At 46.5% G+C, this 26,296-nt stretch overlaps 1 protein-coding gene across 1 annotated transcript in view; it reads right to left on the minus strand.

Annotated features, from left to right (window-relative positions):
• Nucleotides 1–25,736, minus strand: part of ZNF687 (zinc finger protein 687) — a 28,099-nt gene extending 2,363 nt beyond the window's left edge. Inside the window, exons 1-8 of the mRNA XM_030187185.1 lie at nucleotides 25,567–25,736; nucleotides 7,240–9,447; nucleotides 6,480–6,658; nucleotides 6,085–6,261; nucleotides 5,359–5,521; nucleotides 1,807–2,106; nucleotides 1,553–1,665; nucleotides 1,006–1,150 (exon numbers count right to left, since the gene is read on the minus strand). Coding sequence (XP_030043045.1) covers nucleotides 1,006–1,150; nucleotides 1,553–1,665; nucleotides 1,807–2,106; nucleotides 5,359–5,521; nucleotides 6,085–6,261; nucleotides 6,480–6,658; nucleotides 7,240–9,426 — 3,264 coding nt within the window. The 5' untranslated portion in view covers nucleotides 9,427–9,447; nucleotides 25,567–25,736. The remainder of the gene's footprint in view (nucleotides 1–1,005; nucleotides 1,151–1,552; nucleotides 1,666–1,806; nucleotides 2,107–5,358; nucleotides 5,522–6,084; nucleotides 6,262–6,479; nucleotides 6,659–7,239; nucleotides 9,448–25,566) is intronic.
• Between the last annotated feature and the right edge of the window lie 560 nt (nucleotides 25,737–26,296).

Consider the following 26,296-nt stretch of genomic DNA (forward strand, 5'->3'; position numbering starts at 1 on the left):
TGCCATTGCCAGCCAGGATGCCACGCCTGTGGGACAACACTTTAGTGATTTCATGGTAAGAATCCTGAAAGGTAACTTTAAAACAATACAGGAATGTAAGACCTTTGAAGTCAGAATGATAAAATATTTTGACACCCACCAGACAGGACTTAACAAAGATCTGGGTTTTCTAGCCCGTTATAAACCATAAAAATGTACTGCTTTGTTTTGTCACCCTCCTGTCTCCATGCATATCTCCCCTCTCCCATATCCACCCCCATCCTGTTAGACTGTCACTGAAATGCTTTGATGTTTCACTTATATATACTGTCATCTACCAACATTTGCTTATTTCCGATCTGACGAAGAAGGGCAACCTTCGAAAGCTAATCAAGAAATGTACTAAGTTATGTCCAATAAAAAAGGTATCATCTTATGTTCTTTTTCATGTTTTATTTCTATTGATTACCTGCAATAACTATAAAATCTTAGCTGTATAAAAAGCAAATACTGCCCAAGATGGGAATCTTAAGATAAAAATGTCAAATTCAGGTATGACCCAGAGGAGGTTTTACCATACTTTATTTTACGTTTCACACATTCTGCTGTACCTTGTATAAAAAGATATTTAAATATGGGTACAGGATTACTAAGGCAGCGAGGCAATAATAGCAAAATAATCCACAACAATGTCAGAATTCTGTCCAAATAATACAAAATGTGTATAAGGAAAAAGGAAGGAAAAGCCTCAAAGTGGATCCTTCATCATAGGCAAAAACCTTCCAAAAATAGCATCATATCAACATGAAAATATCGTTTATATGGCAAAACATGCTGAGGATAAATGAAAATCACTTATCTCAGAAACAGAGGCTAAGAAGCACTTCAAACAGCTAATTGCAAACAGGCCAACAGTGGCCAGCGTTTTGTTGAAAAGCGCTTCAGGGTCCCAGAAGGCAGGAAATGCTATTTAAACAGAGCGCTACGAACAGAGACAAGTATGTGACGCATAGCCTGCAGCTGTACCTGTGTGCCTGGGGTCCCTCCATTTCTGGTAACCAGGACCTCCTCACTCTTAGCCTGGTCGGGGCCCTTGATCCCATGCCGCACCTGAATGTGTTTCTCTAGGATTAAGCGACTGCTGAAGGTGCGTTTACCCTCGGTGCAGTACCTACAACAGGGAAGAGAAGGGAGCAAGACTGCATTACCACCATTCTCTCTCCAGGCCGTGGCCAAGAACAGCTAAGATCACAAAGGCTGCTAAACAGCAAATCGAGGAAAGACTTAAAATAATGCACACATTATATAGATCAACAGAGGCCTTGTCCTCTCCACGGCACAATGACCTTCTCCTGCCAGGCTGACTGGAGACCATGTCCCCCTTCCCACTCCTGCAGCAGTGGATGTGTGTTCCAAAGCCACGTCAACCAGGCCACTGCAGCCCACATGACCTTAAGGGCATCTCTATAGGGATGAGCTAACACGGTGGCTGAGAGAGAGAGAGACGCCCGTTGCTTTGCACAGCAGGAAAAAAGGACCCTTAGAATACACCCCACCCTCTCAGAGTCCGTACTTGCAGGGGTAGACACGCTTAATACCCTCATGGTTCACGCGCACATGTCTTCGCAGGCTAGGAGCAGAGCAAAAGGAACGTTCACAGAGACGACAGGGGAACTTCTTTACTGACTGCAACACACACAAGAATTGAAATACTGTGTTAGAATAAAGCATGAACCAAAGATCCACTGACCCTGAATACTTTAATGCAAACCCCACTGCCCAGGTACCTCCACCACCTGTGACTGAAAGTCCAGGGCCCCTCCTCACCTTGCCATGGGTTCTCTTCATGTGTATGACATACTCATCGCGCTCAGGGAACCAGGAATGGCAGATACCACACTTCCAGCAGTTGCTTCTCAGCTTCTTGCCTCCCACCTTCCGCTGGGTCCCACTCTTTCCCTTCTTTGGAGGCTCTGGGGAGCTGGGAGGGTCCTCCGAGGAGGAGGATGAAGCTTCATCTTCTTCCGACACCTTTGAGACAGGGTTCTCAGTTTGGTCCTCCTTAGCCACCAAGAGGTCAGGCTGCTTAGGGGCCTCCTCCTTGTCCTGGGCTGGGCTATGTGTGCACTGGAAGACAGAAGAGGGTCAACACGCCTTGAATTAGAAGACAGAGATACAACCCTCTCAGACCTGCAGACATGGTGAAATGACATCTTACCTGATATTGCCTTTCCTTTAGTCGGCCCTATTGTTCTGAATAAGTGGGGTGTTAGCCCCTCTTGCCAGCAGCTGGAAGAAGAGAAAACGGATCTTTTCCAGTGAACTCACTGCTATAACCCCCTGGTGCTTGAGTGGAAAGATCCAATATACATTTGTCAAAGCAGCAGAAGGTCCTTTTGTAATGCACACCCGTACGCCATCAACCACATCAATGTCACTCGCTACCCTCTATATGCAACAATTTCAACCTAGATTGTTGATGGCGTTGTCCCAAGGAGGCTGGATGAACAGGAGACGGTGTGTTCCTATCTAGTCCATTATAGGGGCTGAAACCAGTAGGCGGAGCTTTAGAAACATGACGGCAGATAAAGGCCATATTGACCCATCCAGTCTGCCCATCCTCTGTCACCCCTAATTCTTCCTGTTCCTAAGCGATCCCACATGCTTATCCCATGCCTTTATAAATTCTGGAACAGTCCTAGACTCCACCACCTCCACCGGGAGGCCATTCCACGCTATGAAATAATACTTCCATAGGTTACTCCTAAGCCTATTCCCTATTAACTTTGTCATATGCTCCCTCATTCCAGAGCTCTCCTTCCTGTACATAAATGTCTTTGAGATATGTAAATGTTTCTATCATGTCTCCTGTATCATGTTGAGGTTCATAAGCCTGTCCCTATAATAGCTGCGACTGTGGACCAATGGTGCAACCAAAACCAGCAGCGGCTGACCAGGAGGAAAGATGCACCAAATCATAAAGGATGTCCATCAAGAAGGCAATGCCCAACTCCAGACAAGAGACCTCCGGCGTCTGCTGCAACCAATCTGCCTAACCTGAACTACGTAGCCTCCACAGAATGCAGCTTGGACGCCAGATGCCCCAAAAGGTGCATCCCAGCCTAAACTGCTATTCTGCACACTTCCTGTGGAGCTCTCAGAGGACTAAAGCCCCTTACATGGGAACAGCAGTTTTCTTTGGGACCGCTGTAATGAGCTTTAGGCTATATCCAGCACCTTTCCACTTCCTCAGGGGTAGAAGTATACAGGCGGTCCAGGGCCCTGGCCATGGTCCCCCTGACGTGGAGGCCCCACCAATACCTCCAACAGCGAGTCCCCTTTAGAAGGGTCAGCAACAGGAGCTCTGGAGAGTCCGAGGGTCTCCGTAACCACGTCAATAAGATGAGACAGCTCTTCTTGTTGGAAAAGGTGGCTCATGTAGGACCACCCTTCCTCCTCTGTCAGCAGAGGACCCTGCTCAAAATTTGAATACAAGGGGGACTGGGGGTCCAAAAGACCCTCCAGGGACCACCTGGAGCCTCCTGATCCCCAGCTGGTCGAGGGGCCATCCTCCCCCCTGAAGAGCTTGCTTAACCGTCTGGGTTAAGCTCTGGAGCCAAAAGGAACCCTACAGTTGGAATCGAGATGGGTAGAGAAGAAACCCTGACCCCCACCCCCACCCCAAACTACCAATGGGGGCTGTGAGCTCTTCTGAGGCACAGAAAACTGCAGCTGGAGAGAAAGGGGGAATGTTCAAAACATGGCCACAGGTCCCGATGTCTCCATGCAGGGAACTGTGAGGCAGAGTTCTTATGCCCCCCCCCCCCCCCCCCATTTGTGAAGTCGGAAACCGTCCACTGCAAGAGGGGCAGACAGGGCTCTTGAGGGCAGCAGGCATGACTGGTGTGTGCAAGCCTAACCCAGCCCCCATCAAAACAGAAGACCCGCAGAGAGGTATCACCTCTCAACCTACTGGACTAGGAACCAGAAATGTCCAGACAGAAGGAGGCAACCTTCCCCACTGCCAAGGAGCCGCTGTGTGCCCTGTAAGGGAAAGGGCCTGGTCCAATAGGGTGGCCTCACCCGGAGACCAGTAACAGTGCTCTGAACAAAGAACTGGCAGGAGTGCCACCCAAGAGGCCAGAGGCACCCTGAACACTGGACTGTATCAGCTGCCCTGCTGCAACTGGCTTTGTGGCATCGAAGACGAAGGCCTGGGCAAGAAGCCAGACTATCTGAAGCGGCAGGAAGAAAGCACACAGCAAGAGCAAGCCCAAAGTCTCCCTCGCGTGCCCATGGATGTCCCAACCGAGAACTAAAAATCGGTCCAAGGCCACAGCAAAACTACCTGGCCACGTATGCCAAATGAAAAAGAGAAGCCCCAAGAGGCGCTATAGTAGAAAGAGATCCCCCCATAGATGATGGTGCTCCTCGTAATTCACCCCAAGTGACCATGCGCCCTGATGTGTCCCATAGGGACCAAGAGCCCCCTGGAGGGCTTCAAGGCGCAGAGAGGCATGGCCCCACAACAGAACAGGGAGCAACCATAAATACTCCCATGGTGCAATGCAACACAAAACTGCCCCAGGGGCCACGACCAGCAGGTTCCTAAGGAAGGGAGGCTGTTGAAGGCAAGGAGAAGCTGAACACCAGCAGCCACAGCCATACCCCAGAAGCACCGAGACTGCATGACCCCAATGGCAGCTGGAGAGAGCCCTGAAAGAGAGTGAAATAGCCGGGAACCTACAGAGTACTTGAGGATCAAGAAGGCCATGGTGGAAGGAAGAGGAAAACTGCGCCCACCCACCGCAGTGCCTTGTTGTGGAAGGCTTTTTTTTTTTTTTTTTTTTTTAATAGCAGCCGCTGCTACAAGAAAAAAACATGCCAGCCAGCCCCAAGATGGGCCCTTTCGGCAACCAGACCAAAGCTGAAAGGACAGCAGAGTGGTCCGGGCAGCCAAAGAAGCCCCAGAACCCGCTCCACGGTAACGGCCAGGGTGCCGTGCCTAAACAAAGCCCCTCCAAAAACATCCACTCTCTGTGCACTGCCGATGGTGGCACGCCAACAGCCCAGCAGCAGCACCTCGGCACCCTCACTGTGATGCTACCTCACTGTGCAGTGGAGGTCGGCAGAGCAGGGAATTAGGTCAGGGAGCACCAGCCTGAACACCTTTCCATCTGCAAGTTCACTGGACAAGATCAGTTTTCTCTACCTCCATCTGTTGGTAGGAAGGGACAACACCCGTTCAGAACAGTACAGCCAAACACCGAACTAGATGTTAAGGGGTCAACACAAGAATTGCACCAGAGCTTCCAGAATCTTCAGCCCACTGGATTAAAAACCTTAAAATGCCCCCCCCCACCCCCCCCACCAGCTTACCTTTAAATGCTCCAGCATGGTGCGCTTCTGAGCAAAGAGCAGGGGGCATTCAGGGCACTTGAAGACACTAACACGCTGGCTGATCAGGTGCTGATCAAAGTGTGAAGAGAGCAGAGGCTTGTGGGTAAAGACTGTGTCACACATCGCACACTTATAGATCATTCTGAAATAGACAAAGATGCGGCCCTTGCAATCAGTTCAGGAAACTTCCAGATGCAGTCTAACCCAGAATCAGTTTTTCTTTAAGACTACTGACACAAGGCCCATTTCAACTTGTTTTTAAAGACACTTTAAATACAAACAGGGCAAATCTCCAGTCCTTCTTTGCGTTTCCAGGCTTTGATGGGCTGTGGCCTCGAGGGTTTTCAGGATATCCCTAAAGGAGATTTGCATGTTTACCTCATTGTACAGCATGGCCACATCCTTCATGCATATTCACTAGGAATATCCTGAAAACCTCACCCCTAAGCAGCTCTCAAGGACTGGGAATAAAGAACTTATCTGCCCTCTGTTATATCCATTTATCAGACTGGGGTCCATGGCCCAGGGCTCTTGAGCATGACTCCCTCTGCCCAGCCAACCCCAGAAGCGGATGGAAGTGGAGACTCTGCACGGCACTGCACAGCCCACGTTCCTTCCCCCTTTTTTAAACACAGTACAGATGAAAAGAACGTGAGGAGTCCCATGAGGAAGATCTACCCTCTCCCGTTTCTCATGCACACTCACTTGGACTGCTGGTTACTGAAGCCAGGGTGTTGGGTGTACACATGACCGTGGGCGCTGGGTGCAGATTTGAAAGCCATGGGGCAGATGGGGCATTTGTGGAACACCTCACAATGTGAAGTCTGGATGTGGGACTTGATGGAATTCACCCCACCAAACACAACAGCACAACTTGGACACCTGGAAAGAGAAAGATCATGAAAAGTAGAGTAGCCAGAGATGGGAGTCGATGAATGACCTTCACTCAAAGTCTGTCTGTCACTACTAGGACACTCTAGTCCCTGCATAACAAATCAAGTATCTGACCTCTAATCCCCCGTCAGAGCAGCGAACTGCGAAACCAATGGAAAGGTCACCTTGCAAACCCTATGGCAGGAGAATGCATTCCCTCTACTTACCTATAGCCGACCCTTCTGGAGAAGTGCAGGCAGGCCTCTTTCAGGTGGCTTTGGAAGTTTGCCATGCGGAAAATGCCCCCACATTCAGGGCAGACGTGAGGTGGCCGGTGCTTGTGCATTCGATGGTGGGCGTTAAAACTACAGCGATTAGGCATCATCATAGGGCAGAGGGTACAGACCTGGGGGGCAAACAAAACACAGAGAAAGAAAGGAGCAATAACACTCAAGTACACTCTCCAGCCATGCAAACGGAAGCCTTTCCACTCTCCCCCCCGCCCCCCCCCCCCCCCCCCCCCCCCCCCCCCCCCCCCCCCCCCCCCCCCCCCCCCCCCCGCCCCAAGACAAAATATTTGGGTTCACTCATTTTCAGAAGTGTGCTGGGTATGTTATACTAGGGGGTTCTGGTATATTGCTGTGCTCACTCAAAAGCCTCAACGCAGCCATTAATTCACGGATCAGGTGACTTCCAGTGCTGTCCTCTGTGACACTGACTGGGCACACACAACTTTTAGGAAGTATTGCCAAGCCAAACTAGGGACACAGACTTGAACCATTTCACAGGACAGGCCTGCGTTAAGGGGTGGAAGCAGGGCTCCGTCTTCACCCCCCTGCCTGAAACTGAAGGAAGAACAGTCTAATTCAGGAGAACTTATCTGAAAGGCTGTTCAAATGACAGGGAACGTCAGGAATGAACCCCGAGCTTGCTATGGCCTCTGTGTATACTGGACACAGGAGGGAAGGGACTCAATTCTATACCTACTGTGCTCGCTACTGTTCCTGTTGCTCCCACCAGCTGGAAATGCGCTGCCAGTCCGGCCTTGTTCTTGCACTGTTCCTTACACTCTTGGCAGCGGAAGGTACAGTAATTTGACTGTTCGCTACTGCTATTCAGGGGAAGAACCGCAGAGTCCTGGCTCCCGTTAGCCACTGCCACTGCATCTGTAGCTGGAGGGGCTACTTTTGCAGCTGGCAAAGTGGCCACAGAGACTAGAGGAGTGATGTCTGGCTGGCCAATCATCTGATCTATGGCAATGGGCCTCATGACCAGGTGGGAGCATTGCATGACTAGGCCTTTGTCCTTGTGCTCCCGGGCATGGAGAAGCAGGCTGCACTTGTTGAAGAAAACCAGTCTCTTGGTGCAGTGGTTGCAGGTCACCTCGATCCGCATGCTGCGCCGATCGTAATGCCGGGCAAGGCTCTTTTCCAAAGAGAAGGCATCGCCGCATTCCAGACAGCGGTAGCCGAAGAGCGGGAGGCTAAGGCGAGACTCGGCAGGAGGGCTCAGGTTCGGCTTGTAAGTCGGCAACAGGTTCTTACTGTTAAGGATTTTGTTGAAGGCCTCCACTAAACTGGACTGTGTCCGGGAGATAACAGTCCCTGCGACAGCTGGCAGCGGCTTCTGTGCCGGCACCATGACCACGGTGGCATTGCTTTTGGGGCTGGCTATCGTGGTGCTGTTGGTGGTGGTGTTGGTCACAGCCTGTGTCACAATGGTTATGTTTGTTCTGCTGACCGTCTTTGGAAGAGGTTGTGGCACCAGACTTATAATGCTCTTGGCCACCACCTGGCTAGCAGGCAACACCACGGCCTTCTGCTGAGCCACACTGGCAGCCATAAGCATGGCGCTGCTGGCATTCTGGATGGTTGAAACGGGCAATATAGTTCCTTTGATCTTTGCTCCATTGCCCAGCTGCAAGCTGACAATCTGAGGCCCTTCCACCTTTGGGACATCTGCAAGGTCCGGTTTCTTCTGCGGTACTGGTCCAGCGTCCTCTTCCTGCTTCACTGTAGCAGTCACTGTGCCAGTGTCACTGGCAGCTTCCGGAGAAGCAGTCACTTCTGAATTTGGTTTGGAAGCCCCTGCATCAGGCTCTGATGAAACTCTGGTTACAGTTCTTTTAATGCTGCCAGATGTGGTCTTAATGGTTTTAATACGCACCTTGAGTGGGCGTGAGGAGCTGTTACTGTTCTCATCCTCACCATCACTGCATACACTGACTGGGCTGTCCAGGGGTTCCTCTTTCACCGTCTGCAGCTCTTTCAAGGGGTTGGTGTCAGACTCCTTTGGGGAAGCAGGGGGTCTCAGGCTTGGTGTCGACTGGAACCCTTCCACTGGGCTCGGAGGAGAGCTCTTGACGTTAGGATGGTTAGCAGTACTGGGCTCCTGGTTCTGATCTAACATAGGCCAAGATGACATAGGAGGAGAACTAGGGGGAGAAGATGGAGTTTCAGACTTCACGCATATTTTGGGGCTCTCCCTAGGAGATGGAGTCATGCCTGCTGGGCTGTTCACAACTTCTGGCTCTCTGACATCCAATCTTCCTCTCTTTTCTAGAGGAGACCCTGTCAACGGCGCTTCGCTATCCGTGCCATTTTTACTGTCAAATTGCTGCGAGATCGTGGGAGAGAAGGCCCCCTTGCTTTCCTCTGCTGAATCCGCCGAATCCACAGACTGAGGTGGGGACAGCGAGAAAGGTGCAGGAGGTGCAAGCAGACACTTCTCTTTGGGCCTGCATACAGCCGGTTGGTCAATCAGATTGACTGCAGGCTCCTCAGCACTGAAGTGAGGGTAGACATCCAAGGATTTGCTTCCCTTCTCTTTGAGATTCCAGTTTTCTTTGCTGAGAGGTGGTGCTTCCCCAGACCCGGCACAGGGGAGTTTTGCTGCATCCACACCACTGAATCCGTTCTGGAGTATGCGGGCCCCCAGGCTGTGGCTGTCGGACTCGTGTTGCTCGGGGCAGACGGTGTGCTTGACGATAACACTGACGGTGGTGATATCAGTGTGTGGGACGATATGCTCTGATGCTCCAGATTCCCCATGAGGCTGTTTGGCATGCCTGTCCGTCTCCTCGTGGCCCGGGGGCATGGCCTCATTGGTATCTATGTCAGGAATGTCAAAGGCTGCCAGGAGGTCATCAAAGTCGGGGGTCTTCATATCACCCATGGTGAGCAGGACCGCCAGACCCTGGGAATGAAACAAAGACAAGCGCTTAAGTGACTGTCCCTACTGCCACCGCCAGCAAAACAAAGCTTGCTTACTGATCAACAGACCTCTGCCACCCCAGCTTTCCCCATGGTCTGGTCTTTTTCTATCACAATTAGAACAAACCACCTGGTACACCACCAAAATACAGCTCTTCCACCAGGGTCAAGAGTAAGAAATCAGATATATCCAGCGCCACCCCCAGCCTTTGATTTCAAAGAATTGAGCCATACCAACTCAAAAGTATGCACCCAAAGCTCCCAAAAGCTGGATACTAGGAGAAAGGACAGTGACTATTCTGTACTACGCCCAAATACAAAAGCTGGAAAACTGCGGCAGACTGATTGGGAAAATTTAGACAGCACCGTCCTGCTGAAAAACTTGCCCAGATTATTGCATATTACAGCAAGGGGCTGTAGAAGGAAGCTGCGGGGTACAAAGAGACTAGTAAAGAGCTGCCCACAAACCTCTCACTTTCCACTGCGACTGTCCCTGCTGCCTTTAAACATGCTGTGGTCACACCTCTCCTTAAGAAGCCTTCACTCGACCCTACTTGTCCCTCTAATTACCGACCCATCTCCCTTTTCTCTCCAAATTACTTGAGCGTGCTGTTCACTGCCGCTGCCTTGATTTTCTCTCCTCACATGCTATTCTTGACCCATTACAATCTGGTTTTCACCCTCTCCACTCAACCGAAACTGCGCTTACTAAAGTCTCCAATGACCTATTACTGGCTAAATCCAGAGGTCAATATTCCATCCTCATTCTTCTTGATCTTTCCGCTGCTTTTGACACTGTCGATCACAGCATACTTCCTCGATACCCTGTTCTCACTTGGATTCCAGGGCTATGTCCTTTCCTGGTTCTCTTCCTACCTCTCCCTCTGCACCTTCAGTGTTCACTCTGGTGGATCCTCTTCTACTTCTATCCCTCTGCTTGTCGGCGTACCTCAGGGTTCTGTTCTTGGTCCCCTCCTCTTTTCTATCTACACTTCTTCCCTTGGTTCATTAATCTCATCCCATGGCTTTTCCTACCATCTCTATGCTGATGACTCCCAAATCTACCTTTCTACCCCTGATATCTCACCTTGCATCCAAACCAAAGTTTCAGCGTGCTTGTCTGACATCGCTGCCTGGATGTCTCAACGCCACCTGAAATTAAACATGACCAAAACCGAGCTTCTCATTTTCCCCCCAAACCCACCTCCCCACTCCCCCCCGTTTTCTATTTCTGTTGATGGCTCCCTCATTCTCCCTGTCTCCTCAGCTCGAAACCTTGGGGTCATCTTTGACTCTTCTCTCTCCTTCTCTGCTCATATCCATTTGTTACTTTTACCAGTATTTTCACTGCTCATAAAATCTGGCTTTCTTGGGGGGGTCAAGGTGACTGTGTGGAGGGAGCAGGGCTCAGGGTGGGATTGTATTTTTTTTTGTGTGTCCTCTTTTTTTTTTGTCTCCGCAAATACGATAAACTTAGCTTTTCCTGTCTGCTCGCTGCATAGTGTGTGGCTTTCCTAGTCTCAGTGGAATGAGTGTGTATATATATGGGAGATATGATTTTTGAGTATTTGTATGAGTTTGTTGTTGGATGTTTGGTCTGTTGCTATTTGTTTACTAATCCTTATCTATCCTATTTATTTTGTAGTTCCCTTCTTTTCTTTTTGTTGAATTTTGTTGTAAGCCGCCCAGAAAGCGTCCAATGGTGCAGTATATCAAATCACAATAAACTTGGTAAACATGTTACATACATAATGGGTCAGACCAATGGTCCATCTAGCCCAGTATCCTGCTTCCAGAATCAGAATAATGAAAACTAACTTGGAATGTGTGTGTGGGAGGAGGAGAGATCAAGTCACCCATTAAACAGACCAAAGGTTTACAACTACAATGTCACAAAATCGACATTGCTCGTTTACAAGAAATTCATCTCAGTACACTGGAACATGCTAAGCTTAAAAACTTGTGGGTTGGGGGCTGCTTGGCAGTCGCGGCCCAGGGGAAGAAGGGCCATTTTGGAAAGGGTTAGCAGAGCAAATTCAAACTCTCTCTGTTGACCAAACTGGTAGATACCTTCTCTGTGGGGTGGTAGTGGGTCATCGGGAACTCATAATCTGTTATATTTATGACCCCAACCAATACGATCACAAATTTTATCAAAAAGTGACTACACCTCTATTGGTTGGGGGTGACTAAACTCTGTTTAGGACCAAACAATAGATAAATCCCTTTCAACGGCCTCTACCCCTCTCCACAATAGTAGGGGATTGCCAAACGTGTCATATTTGGATTTGATAAATGTTTGGCGGGAGAGGGATTATACCCATTTGTCCTGAGTGCAGTCCATGCAGGCCCGCATAGATTACCTACTGATATCTAGGAAGTTATTTGGGTCCATAGTCAAGGCAGAAATAGGGCCTTATGTAATCTCTGATCTTGGAACAGAGGGCTCACTGATAACCAGTGTAGGCGTTGGATTTTTCCCTTGGAATTGTTTAAAGACCCTGTTTTCCATGATCGCCTTCTCCACTGTTGGACGGAATATAAAACCCACAATGCGGAACATGTAGCTAACCCTGTAGTGTACTGGGAGGCCCTGAAAGCTGTATTAAAGAGAGGGGGAGGAATTATAAGCGTTTCTGTTGGTCTGGGGCCTCTGAGGTTGCATAGGAAGAGGGGAAGCGATTGCTTACTAGATGGTTATGGGGGACATTTGATATCTGCTCTTGTCTTTTTTTGTGTAGGAATCAAAGCAGAGGCCTTCCCTTCCCACTGTTTAGGTTGAATGAAGAGCGAGTTCTGGGGTGGGGGTGGGGGGGGTCATTTATTATTTCATTATATATGTTTTAATATTTATCTGTTTGTGTGTGTGTGACATGTTCACGTTTGTATAGCTTTCTACTGATCACCAATAAAACCTGTTTATAAGTAAGATGGAGAGCGGGACAGGGGACTGGTGACTTCTATTCAGATACTAAATGCTGCCGAGGCTTTAGTGCAGAGATTCTCAACCTTTTTTCATGGTCATATATGCGACACACTGCATACGTGATCACCCTCATGGACCTTTGGTCCGACACAGTACAGCAGTTCTTATGAATTAAATGTAAACATGCTTTGCATCCCTACAGCCTCCACCCCAACTCCTGGGGTGGGTGAGAACGAAGACACTTTCTCCATGGAAGTTACCCTTCAAAGGAATACAGGGTCACACAGGGCCCCAACACACAAAGAAGGCAACCAATCTGCAAACGCCAAACCAGCAGAAGAAGAGCAATGGGCAGCGACTACGGTGGGTGGCAGCGGGGCTGCTCTTGACTAACATTAAATAGGATTTGAGAATAAGTGAATGTGTCTTGTTCTTTATAGAAATTGTTCAGATGATTCAAAGATGGAAGTTTAGTATTTGGCTGAATTTTATATACAAAAAGCAAGATTACCACCGTAACACTTGAGAGGTTAAAATATGTGACCGACCTGAGAGTGAGGGAGACAGTTTGCTGTGATCAGAGCTGTATTTCACAGTGCTCTGGTACCATCTACCCCTGGTGCAACCCTGGGTACAGCAAAACATGGCCACTCCAGGCAGAGGTTTTTAACCCCTCAAGTGTTGTGACAAGAGCTTTTTGGACTACTTCTCATTCTGGTCTGCTCTTCTTCTGCCCAAAACCACCAATATACTTACTACACGTGAAAGAGAATAAGTGGGACCAATACAGATCTCTACACGGAAACTAACACTCAAAGAGAATACTACGAAACAGACCGACTCTCACCAAATACAGAACAAGAGATCACAAATTAGAAATATTAACACACACGACTAGAAAACCTAAGTCAAACTCAGTGTATGGAGAAAGAAGAACAGAAATGCATTTGCTCTTGTACATAACGTAATACAAAGACATCTGCAATGTACATTTGCCAAATTAACAGATTCCAGTTAATAATTTCAAAATAAATACCTGAAAAAGAAAATTGTAAACTGCTTAGGCGGTATATAAATACTAGAAATAAATAAAACATCATTGTCTGGCTATTTCATTTCTCCATCATGTTGGTCCTAGTTTTTCTGCTTTCCTGTCTTATGCCAACTCTGTCTAGTGCCTGCTGTCCATTGTCATTTCTTCTCTCCTCCTGTCTTTCCATTCCCTCACATGAGTGTATGATATACTGATCTTTCCCTTTTAGCTCTTCCCCACATAAGTACTGCCATACTGGGACAGACTGAAGGTCCATCAAGCCCAGCATCTTGTTCCCAACAGTGGCCAATCCAAGTCACAAGTACTGGGCAAGATCCCAAAACAGTGCAATACATTTTATGCTGTTTATCCTAGAAATAAGCAGTGGATTTTCCTAAACTCCATTTTAATAATGGCTTATGGACTTCTCTTTTAAGAAGCTATCCAAACCTTTTTTAAACCCCGCTAAGCTAACTGCTTTTACCACATTCTCTGGCAACGAATTCCAGACTTTAATTACACGTCGAGTGAAGAAATATTTTCTCCGATTTGTTTAAAATTTACTACTTTGTAGCTTCATTACATACTCCAAAGTCCTAGTATTTTTGGAAAGAGTAAACAAGTTATTCACGTCTGTTCTGTCCTCCGACAGCGCACTAGTTTATAACGTGATCCTAAAATGTGTGTAATGCTTTTACTGTTATTCTCAGTTCTAAGGACTATCATTGCTGCACTTTCTCACTGCAAAGATACATGAGCAATGCACTGTGAGTAATGTAGTTCACAGGCAGTGCAATCACACTTGCTTGGCTGTGTAAGAACAGTTACCACTGGTTGTGAGGCTGCCCAGACTCTGCCAAGCTTGGCTCTTTTATCTTGCTGCTATCATTTCCTGGTCATTCTCACTATCTCTGTCCTGGGAGGTCAGCCAGGTATGACCTTCCCCCCAATTGAGAGCCATCCTCTAGGGCCACCCCTTGCTACCCGATGGCAGGCTCTGTCCCCATTGGTCTCTATCTGCTCGTCCCTGAGCCTGTGTGAAGCCTCAACACCTCTTTGTCCTTTCAGCCATGAGGCTTTCCAACACCATCTAGCCAGAGACATGGAGCATGGATCATCTCATTCCAGACAACTCTGTCCTGCTGAAACTCCCTGTAACGAACCTGTTTTTTTTTTTTTTTACCTTGAAAATATCTCCTCTCTAATGAGATATTGCACATTCCAGTCACCCAGCTTTGGACCATTTCTACCTACTCAACTATATCTACCTCTCTTCAGATCTTCACCCCCAACAGTTCTCAGATTAAGGAGTCTCTGTGTCCTGGAGAAGCACCTCAGAACATCTATCTAAGTAACTTATCTGTGATTTATTCAATAAAAGAGACTTCATAAAAATAATAGAGACTTCGGGTGATTGGTGTGCCAAGGTTATACTCCAAGATATTGGGGCCTTAAGTCATCAAGCCTCAAGAGTCTTGATAATGTCTACCCATTCCACTCCACTCATTATTTTATAGATCTCTATCATATCTCCCCTCAGCCATCTTTTCTCCAAGCTGAAGAGCCCTAGCAGCTTTAGCCTTTCCTCACTGGGAAGTCGTCCTATCCCTTTTATCATTTTCATCGCCCTTTTCTGTACCTTTTCTAATGCCACTATATATTTTTTGAGATGTGGTGACCAGAGTTGCACACAGTATTCAAGGTGCAGTCACACCGTGGAGCGATACAAAGGCATTATAATGTCCTCATTTTTGTTTTCCATTCCTTTCCAAATAATACTTTTTTATTTGCTTTCTTAGCCACCGCTGCACACTGAGCAGAGGGTTTCAAAGTGTCATCAACAGTCACACCTAGATCCTTTTCCTGGTCGGTGACTCCTAATGTGGAACCTTGCATTACGTAACTATAGTTCGGGTTCCTCTTTCCCACATGCATCACTTTGCACTTGCTCTCATTAAACGTCATCTGCCATTTAGACGCCCAGTCTCATAGGGTCGTCTTATAATTTTTCACAATCCTCTTTCGATTTAACAACTTTGAATGACTGTGTTGGCTGCAAATTTAATGACCTCACTAGTTACTCCCATCTCTAGGTCATTTATAAATATGTTAAAAAGCAGCAGTCCCAGCACAGACCCCCAGGGAACCCCACTAACTACCTTTCTCTATTGAGAATACAGACCATTTAACCCTACTCTCTGTTTTCTATCTTTTAACCAGTTTTTAATCCACAATAGGACACTACCTCCTTTTGAATATGCTTTGTAATTTTGTTCTTTATAATAGTCTCTACCGTTTTCCCAGCACCAACATCAGAATCGCCAGTCTATAATTTCCCAGATCACTTCTAGAACCTTTTTAAAAAATTGGCGTTACATTGGCCACCCTCCAATCTTCCAGTACCACGCTCGATTTTAAGGATAAATTACATATTACTAATAGTTATGCAAGTTAATTTTTCAGTTCTATCAGTAGTACATAAGTATTGCCATACTGGGAAAGACCAAAGGTCCATCTAGCCCAGCATCCTGTCACCGACAGTGGCCAATCCAGGTCAAGGGCACCTGGCACGCTCCCCAAACGCTTCCCCTCCTCCTTTGGGTCCAACAATGTTCCATCTCCATCCTTACCTCCCTCTCTCCCATTGTCCAGCTTCCCCCCCACCCAGCACTCCCCCCCCCTACTTTAAAGCTTGTGTTCTAGAGGTTCCTGGCAATTTCAGCAATATACATGCACTGCCTATGGCCTGCTCTGCAGCCTTCTTTCTGACCACGCAACACAGGAAGTTGTGTCAGACCACAGGCAACACACGTGCATCACTGCTGCTACCAGGGACCTGTAGAAGACAAGTTTAAGGTAGATCAGGAGGAGAGGCAGGGAGGTAAGTGGGGAGAGAGATGCTGGATTATGCTGCAGATTGGGAGGGGGTGACAGTAGAAAAGAGAGGGTGAGATGCTGGTTGAAGACAGACAGGGAAATCATGCTGGATCACATAGGGAGGCACTGCCCCTCCCCCCCAATGCTTTGGACCCTTGGGACACTGCCCCTGTTGCCTGAATATTTAGTCTGCCCCTGGATAGAGGGGAATAGCAGCAGCAAATATCCCCTCTCCCCATGTCCCTGGATTATGGCCACCCTGTCAAGGTATGTACAAAAGAACTGGCTGCCCTGTCAGTTACCTACCAAAGAAAGGAATGCGGTCAGTAAAAGCACTTGCAAATACGTTTACCTGTTCAAATGTTCCCTTACTTCTCTGTAATTTATTTAAAAAATGTAATAAAGACTGTTAACACTGCAGATGTTGGGATGTTTGTACGTTTTGTTCATTGTTGATTTGGAAACCTGGAGTGATTCTTTAGATACGTCATCAATACCAATTGTCGATATATAATACCGTTAGAACATAAGCAGAGGGGTGGGGTGGGGTGTTAAAGGTTTGATGACGGCCTGTACTACATAGTTACAAGGTGTACATGTTTCTTTCTGAATCTATGTGTACTCATTTCATTTGAATTGTCATCAATAAAAATGTTGAAAAATAAAAATGTAATAAAAACAAGTTTCAACCAGAGACCTTGTGACTTCAACTTTAAGGTATAAAAGGCAGACAAGTTTCTGTTTCGAGGTCAGACATATTACACCATCATTAAGTGATACTGCCCTGACCCAACCCTACAAGAGCAGCTGCATAGGGCCCTGCAAGGAAGCACATCCAGGATCAATGCCGACAATCGGAAGAAGGAAAGAGAAATCCCCAAAGCTGGGCTGAGTCAGGCCAATAAAGCTTCTTACTGACCTTCAGCATTTCAGTCCCACCTCCCTCCAGAAGAGTATCAGGGCCGGCAGTAACACTTTCAAATCTCTGCTTAGCCAAGCATGAAATGAAAGGAGATGGATATGGTTTTTCATCAATTTAGATGGTCAGTGCAAGCCATCTTACAAAGAGAAAGAAGTTATTCCCTTTTCTATCCCGACTTCAAGGAAAAAGAGCAGGTTCTGAGAACTTCAGGCCATGTACCGACAGACTTTTCACCCTGTCTTTCAAGAAGACAAAATTTAAATTCGCTGCTTGGAGGGGGAGAGGGTGGATGAGGAGGTAGGACTGGTGTAACAGCTTGTAAAGCAGAGCCCTGCCCAGGGAGCTAGCCAGCTATGTAGGAGGTCAGCCAGGTGACATTCCAGCTCAGAAGCCCACTTCTTGTGTTTCCTGTTCTTTTCTTATCTGGGCCGCAGACTGTGGTACAGCCAGGCTCCCTCTCTCCTGCCTGGGAGAGCACTGCTAATTGCTTCCCAGCTCTCTGGTGGCCTTACAAGCTCAGCCATTATCTCTTCACTTTATCAGAGCGCTCAAGGCCATCCTGACATCTCTCAAGAAACACACTGCTGAGACACCCTGTCCTGAGCACTATGGGCCTGCTCTCACCCTCTTCTCTCCCTGTGGGACAATCAGTCTGGCCTTCTCTCTCAAGGCCCACTGGTACATAAAAGTTAACTCTTCAGTACTTCTGCAGTCACCCAGCTCTGATCTACAAAGGAGCCCAGTTTTCTCCATGGTTCCATGCTCTGTCCCCTGCTTATAAATACCAAATACTGTGACAAGAACTCTGCCAGTATACAACTTCTCAGGTTACACACGTATGTGAGGTCAGGATGCCCTGGAGACACAATTCTCTTAGCTGTCCCTCCCTTCCTTCCCCTCCCCAGTCAACTCAGCATGGTTGCTTTTAGGCCTCAACGCCTTATTACTGACAACTCTCTATCCAGTTTAAGGCTATTTCTTCTCCTATCATGGCCTTGTCCATTGATGCCCAGAAGGCATTTGGTCCTTTCTTTTTAAGGCACTCAATTGGTTTGGGGCTCAAGACTTTAGGTGTCAAATTAAATTGCTGGTATTATGGTAAATAACTCGCTTTCAAGGCCTATTTTACTGGAGACAGGAACTAGACAGGGCTGCCCACTCTCACCTCTCCTTTTTAACATTGCCCTAGAACCTCTTCTCATTGCAATTAGGGAGGCTAAAGATATTAACGGTATTATGTTAGGGGGCTCGAAGATAAACATTTCTCCTTACGCAGATGATGTGATGTTATACCTCTCGAATCCTAAATTTGTCACTGAATGTGCTATTTCAGCGTATATCAACGTATTCCAAATTCTCAGGTTACAAAATTAATAAAGAGAAAACAGAAGTACTCCCATTAAACGTATATGCAACTCCTGACTCCATCCTGCCGCATGGCCTGATTTGGTCTTCCAAAAGCATACGATTATTAGGAATTGATCTATGTCCCATGCTTGATTCTACACCTGAATTAAATCAAAAGAGCATTCTGGAGATGATTAAGACTCTTTCAAATTCCCGGAGTCCCCTTCATCTGTTGTGGTGGGGACATTTAGATATGATTATAGATCTACCAACCAGAAACAGAATCTGATCATCACGATCATACCTACACTTACATTACCCAAACTGCAAAGGACTCAAATACAAAACAACTTACGCATCTGGAACTCCTACATAAGCGCATAGCTATTTTTATTTGTTGCATTTGTATCCCACATTTTCCCACCTATTTGCAGGCTCAATGTGGCTTACATAGTACCGTCAAGGCATTCGCCAGGTTGGTTGATAACAAATACATGGTTATATAGTGATCGAATGAGGTATATGTGGAGGATCGGAAGGGATGAAGATTGCGTGATGTCCAGTATGATCATTAGTATTATGTTCCTGGGTGAAGAGGTTTACATTGGGTTGTTGGGGTAGGTCTTTTTGAAGAGGTTGGTTTTTAGTGATTTCCTGAAGTTCAGGTGATCATGGATTATTTTCACTGCTTTTGGGAGGCCATTCCATAGTTGTGTGCTTATGTAGGAGAAGCCGGATGCGTGAGTTGTTTTGTATTTCAGTCCTTTGAAATTTGGGTAGTGAAGGTTTAGGTATGATCTTGACGATCCGACTCTGTTTCTCACTGGTAGATCTATAAGGTCTATCATGTATCCTGGGACTACGCCATATATAATTTTGTGGACTACAGTGCAGATTTTAGACTGATGATATTACCAATTACCGCCCAGTTACCTCTATCCCACTGGTGGTTAAATTAATGGAGAGCATGGTGACTAAACAACTCACCAATTACCTAGCTACCTAGCAATCAGGATTCTGTTCCCTATGTAGTACTAAAACTGTTTTAGTTACTCTTCTGACCAAATTTAAGCAAGAAATACCTGCAGGAAAAAGTATACTTTTCCTCCAATTTGACATGTCCAGTGCACTTGGCATGGTTATCCATGATATTTTATTAAATCTCTTTGATTACTATGGGATTGGCGGAAATGTACTCAGATGGATTAAAGGTTTTTTTATCCTCTACATCATACCAAGTAAAATCGAATTCAAACATATCATCTTCCTGGAAAGCAATGTGTGGAGTCCTTCAGGGTTCAACACTTTCATCAACACAATGATGATCCCACTGGCCAAATCCTTATCCAATTTAGGCCTTAATCCATTTATTAATGCTGATGATGTTACAATTTATATACCTTTCAGACACGATTTGACAGAAATCACCAATACAATTAAGATCGGTTTGAACACAATGGATGTTTGGACAAATTCATTCCAACTGAAACTAAATTCCGAAAAGACTCACTGTCTTATACTTTCATCTCAACACAATAAGTATAAACCTTCAACCTTAAACATTCCAAACCAGTCTCTCCCAATCTCGGATAGCTTAAAACTGCTTGGCGTCACAATTGACTGCAATCTGACACTTGAAAGTCAAGTATATTCAACTACAAAGAAAATGTTCAACTCGATGTGGAAACTTAAACGTATAAAACATTTCTTCCCACGAGATGTATTTCACAACCTAATACAATCAATGGTACTAAGCCAGTTAGATTACTGCAATGGAATCTATGCAGGTTGTAAAGAACAACTAACAAAGAAACTTCAGACCGCACAGAATACAGCAGCCAGATTGATATTTGGAAAACCAAAATTTGAAAGTGCCAAACCCCTTCGCGAAAAACTGCACTGGCTTCCCACCAAAGACCGAATTGCCTTCAAGGTTTGCACTCTTGTACACAGGATTTTTTACGGTGAAGTTCCTGGATACATGTTGTACCTCATAAAACTTCCACCCAGAAATAGTACCAGCCTATCCCGAACTTATTTAAATCTGCATTATCCAGATTGCAATGGACTTGGATACAAATCAACTTATGCATCCAGCTTTTCTTACACAAGTACACAACTGTGGAATGCTTTGTCCAAAACCCTGAGATCTATCCATAACCATCTTAACTTCAGGAAACTACTGAAAACCAACTTGTTTAAGAAGGCCTTTTCTCTAAGGGGTTTGGCACTTTCAAATTGTGTTCTGCTGAATATCAATCTGGCTGCTGTATTTTGGGCGGTCTGGAGTTTTTTCGTGAGTTGTTCTTTGCATCTCGCGTAGATTCCGTTGCAATAGTCTGCATGACTTAGGGCCATTGATTGTATTAGGTTTCGAAAGGTTTTTCTTGGGAAGAAAGATTTTAGTTGTTTGAGCTTCCACATTGAGTAGAACATTTTCTTTATTACAGAGTTTACTTGGCTCTCAAGAGTAAGGTTGCGGTCGAGTGTGACGCCGAGTATTTTCAAGCTGTCTGAGGTAGGGAGGGTGTGTCCTGGGGAATTTATGGTTGAGGGTTTGTACTTGTTATGTTGAGAAGAGAGGATGAGGCAATGTGTTTTTTCAGTGTTCAGTTGGAATGAGTTTGCCCAGGAGTCCATGATGTTCAGGCCATCGTTGATTTGATTGGTTATTTCTGTCAGGTCATGTAGATTGTGACATCATCTGCGTAAATGAACGGGTTAAGGCCTCGATTGGATAAGGACTGTGCCAGTGGAATCATCATCATGTTGAAGAGTATTGGTGATAATGGTGATCCTTGAGGTACTCCACAGACAGCTTTGCCATGGTGGTAATATGTTTGAGTTTGATAGTACTTGATAAGTTCTGGTGGTTAGAAAGCCTTTGATCCAGTTAAGTACATTTCCTTCAATCCCGAAGTGGCCAAGTAGTCTTAGTAGTATGTTGTGGTTTACCATGTCGAATGCGCTCGACATGTCGAACTGGAGGAGGAGTGTGCTTTTACCTATGGCTATCTCCTGCTTGAATTTGGCCAGGAGGGTGACTAGGACAGTTTCGGTACTATGGTGGGATCGGAATCCTGATTGTGAATTATGTAGTATTGAGAACTTGTCCAGGTAATCTGTAAGCTGTTTAGTCACCAAACTCTCCATCATTTTTACTACTAGTGGGATAGACGCAACTGGACGGTAGTTGGTGAGATCGTTTGTGCTTTTCTTGGCATCTTTTGGTATTGGGGTAAGATGTTGCCATATTCCTCAGGGAAGAGACCTTGTTGTAGCATGAAGTTTAGGTGGGATGTGAGGTCTGCTATGAAGCGGTCGGGGGCGGATTTTAGTAGATGACTGGGACGTGTCCAGTTTGCAGTGGGTCTTGGCGAACCTGTGAGTCGCTTGTGTAACTGATTCGGTGTTAAGGAGGTTAAATGTTGTCCATATGCGGTCAGCTGGGTATCTGTCGGAGGTTAGGTTCAAATCGTTAAAGAAGTTTTCGATGTCGGTATTGTGTTGAGGAAGTGTTGTGTGAAGTTTTATTATTTTTTTCGTTAAGGTAGTTAGCGAGTTTGTCTGCGGTTGGGATGTCTGTGTTGGTTGTGGTGATAGAGGTGGTGTCTAGTAACTTATTTACAAGTTGGAATGGACTCCCAAAAACTGTGAAAACAATCCATGACCATCTAAACTTCAGGAAATCACTAAAAACCAACCTCTTCAAAAAGGCTTACCTCACCGATCCAATATAAATCCCCACACCCAGCAACACAGCATAACCAATGATCGTACTGGACAATACACAATCTTCACTCCCTCCGACCCTCATGGTACCTGACACACAGCTACCTCATTCAACCACAACATAACCTTGTATTTGTTATCAACCGACTTTACGGTATTATGTAAGCCACATTGAGCCGCCTGCAAATAAATAAATCACTGGAAAAATCATTATGAGGCCCTTCTCTCAATTCTAATTTTTTATGCCAGGTCCTCTGAAAAGTTCTCCTGTTTACATGATCTTGATAGTCATATGGATATCCTGAACTGCACTTCTTTACGATCCATTCATTGAGAATTTTGGTCTAGTTGTGGATTTAGTCAATTGCTCAAATTTATTCTCATAACTCATATCTTTTGAAAATGTATGTTCTCAATATTCCTTGCCTAACGATCAATATTTTAAAAAAGTCTACAAATTAAACACAGTTTAATAACAAGCCAATTTTTTTACACTATGTAATACTTCTCCTAGTATTCATAAATTTCTCTCCACTCTTTTCCATAAAGGTCATGTAGTTTCACACTTATACAAGTTTTTTTTACAAGGAAAGGTGCTAGAAGCAAATTAAGTTTGCATTCAGTATGGGAAAAAGATGTTCAACATCCAAAAATAATAGGCCCATTGCATCAGCCAGATATAACCAACCATTCTCCGCATAAAATGGTCCTGTAGCTCGTAGCCGGGTACCTTGAGCCACATGCTTTTTGGTCCCAGGTCTGGTCTTTTATGACAGCTGTTCTTCCTTTACAGGTTCCCATCACACCCACAATTGTGGTTTTTCATTATTTCAATCCCAGTTCAATCTCTCTCAACTAAAATTGTTGAACATTTTTATTGCTTCTGCACTTAGAATGCTTCTTGCACACTGGAAAGACAATACCAATCGTAATCCTCATTTCTGGTGCAACGTCAGTTTTACAACTATACAAACATGAGTTATTGTTAGCAGATAAATTTGGGAAGACCATGGTCTTCACTGGACAATTATCTCCACACTCAATCCTCCTGATTGACCTCTATCTATGAGACTTGTTTAAAGTATGCAGTATTTTGTCATTTCTGGAAGTACAAGCCTTAAAGCAATATTGTTTTGTGTTGTGTTTCTACACTTTTAAGTTGCTACTGGTATGCATTGTATACAACGTTTATATATTTCAATGTTAATAAAGACTCATGGACTTAAAATAAATAAACAGCTCTCTCCACAATTCCCTATTGTCCAACCTCAGTCCTCAAGGGCAGCAATCCAGTCAGGTTTTCGGGATTTCCCCAATTAATATACATGAGATCTATTTGCATTCATTGAGGAAATCCTGAAAACCCAACCTGGTGAGGGCCAAAGTTGGACACATAAGTAATGCCACACTGGGAAAAGACCAAGGGTCCATCGAGCCCAGCATCCTGTCCACGACAGCGGCCAATCCAGGCCAAGGGCACCTGGCAAGCTTCCCAAACGTACATCTTTGCTTAAGAAGGACAGTCCACACCCTACCTGTCCCCAGCACCTAGACAGTATATGATAATCGGCCTCCAACCACACAAGACGAATGCAAGCCTGCCAATATCAATGGTAGCAGAACATCACCCTGACCTATGTGGATTCCACAGCTGCATCACGAATGGACATTAACTCACAGTAACAGAACCTGGCCTCCTTCACTCTTCCCATAGGAAGTAGAAATCTAGAGCTACCAGAACCTGCCGGCAGAAGGCATCATCTCTCTTACTCAGACATGAAAAAGGGCTTGATGTTGTTTGCACAAAGCAAGTCAGTTCCCGTGTCACTCAATAACAACAGGACACTTCAGGTTAAAGGGGCTGGGACAGTCAGAAAGACAGCATCAAGTTCAGCAGCTGAGCACCGCAGCTCAGGTACCTAACCCCCAAACATATATGCAGTATCACAGAGACCCAAACTTCCCCCTCATCACAGGGCCTCTGCTCAATATTTGTGTACAAAGTCGCAGGTGCCCAATCAACTCCTCCATCCCAAACTGCGCACAGGTATTTAATCTCTTCCCTAATCCCCAAGTGTCCATGCACAGACACAGGGGTCCTTAATCCCTCACCAGCCTCCCAAAATACATTCATACAGAGGCACATAGGTATTCACACCCCAAGATACCTTCCCCCAACCCAAATATCCATGCACATAATCCAGATCCTCCACCATTAATCAGGACACAGGGTCCCCAGAACTTAATCCCACGCCCCTCCCATATTAATCAGATTACAGGGTCTCACTGCTTCTCCCTATCTCTGTAAGGGTCCCAGGCGCACCCCTCCCCCATTAATCAGGACACAAGGTCCCAGGTGCCTAACCCAACACCCTCCTCCACTTATCAGGGAATAGTGTCCCAGGCGACTAATCCCACCCTCTCCCCCCCCCCCCCCCCCCACTAACAAGGGCACAGAACCTCAGGTGGTTGATCCCACCCCTCCCCCTATATTCGTAAACAGGGTCTCGAGCACCTAACTCCACCCCCTTCCACTATCTCTAAACACAGAGTCCTGGGTGCCTAATTCCACCCCCTTCCCCTATATCCATACACAGGGTTCCAAATGCTTAATCCCACCCCTCCCATCTCCTCCCCCCATTTATCAGGGGCCAAGGTCCTCCCAGGTGTCTCATCCCACCCCATCCCCCTATACCTGTGCTCAGGTGCCTAATTCTTAGTCCCTCCCCAATTAACCAAGACACAGGGTTCCAAATGCCTAATCCCACCCCTCCCATCTCCTCACACCCCCTTCCCCCATTTATCAGGGGCCAAGGTCTGAGGTGTCTCATCTCACCCCATCCCCTATATCTGTGCACAGGGTCTCAGGTGCCTAATTCTTAGTCCCTCCCCAATTAACCAAGACACAGAGTCCCAGGTGTCTAACCCCTCCCCCTATCTCTGCACAGAGGGTCCCAGGCAACTAATACCTCCCCTCCCCCAGGACACAGGGTCCCAGGTGCATGACCCCACCCCCTTCCTCTATATCCATACACACCCCTCCCCCATTTATCAGGGGCCAAGGTCCTCCCAGGTGTCTCACCCCTCCCCCTTCCTCTATATCCATACACACCCCTCCCCCATTTATCAGGGGCCAAGGTCCTCCCAGGTGTCTCACCCCTCCCCCCATTTATCAGGGGCCAAGGTCCTCCCAGGTGCCTCACCCCTCCCCCTCCCCCTATATCCGCATACAGTGTCTGTCCCCCGTCCCCGTTGCCCCGGTTACCTGCTGCTCCCGTCGCTTCCTTTTGCGCTTTCCAGGTCACGTGTCCCGCGTTGCTTCCCGGAGGGCTGAATTCTGTCCCTCTCGCGATAGCGCCCGACTTTCCTCTATCCTCTCCCGACCGCCCCCATCACGACGATCTCACTCCGCTCCCCCCTCTCGCCAACAGCCACCGCCAGGGGCCCGCCTCGCTCCTTGCCGTCGCGCCATTGGCTGAAAAGCGCGTCAGCCGGCGCTCAGCCCCGCCTCTTCCTGTCGCCTTTCGTGTCTTCATTGGCTGCGGAAGCAGTTCATCAAAACGAAGCCAAGAGATTTAGGCATTTCTCCCTCCGGAACTGACGTCTGAGATATGCACCGCCCCTACATTACAGGTGCCTTCTGATTGGCTGTTTTCTCGTCTGTTGCTAACAGCTGCTGCGGGTCATATGTCTTTAAAAGTGACATGACGTCAGTCATCAAATACTGCACAGCGATTGGCTCAGTTCGGAAATCCCCGCCCCGCTCCTCTTTACAAACAAAATCGCTAACTTTATTGACTTGACAATTTTGCAATAGTAGTAGCAGAGTTTAAACCGTGTATTTATTACACATTTGTGTTATAAGCTCAGATCATCTTTCTTGCCCCAGAAATAGCTCAGACACTATTTCTCAGTCTAACATATGCTACAACTGCAAAAACTGTTCCTATGTTTGAAATTCAGCTTTTGCAGAGACTTCAATGTTGATATTGATA

Source organism: Microcaecilia unicolor, chromosome 14 (genome assembly GCF_901765095.1).
Source record: "Microcaecilia unicolor chromosome 14, aMicUni1.1, whole genome shotgun sequence".
NCBI classification, from domain to species: Eukaryota; Metazoa; Chordata; class Amphibia; order Gymnophiona; family Siphonopidae; genus Microcaecilia; species Microcaecilia unicolor.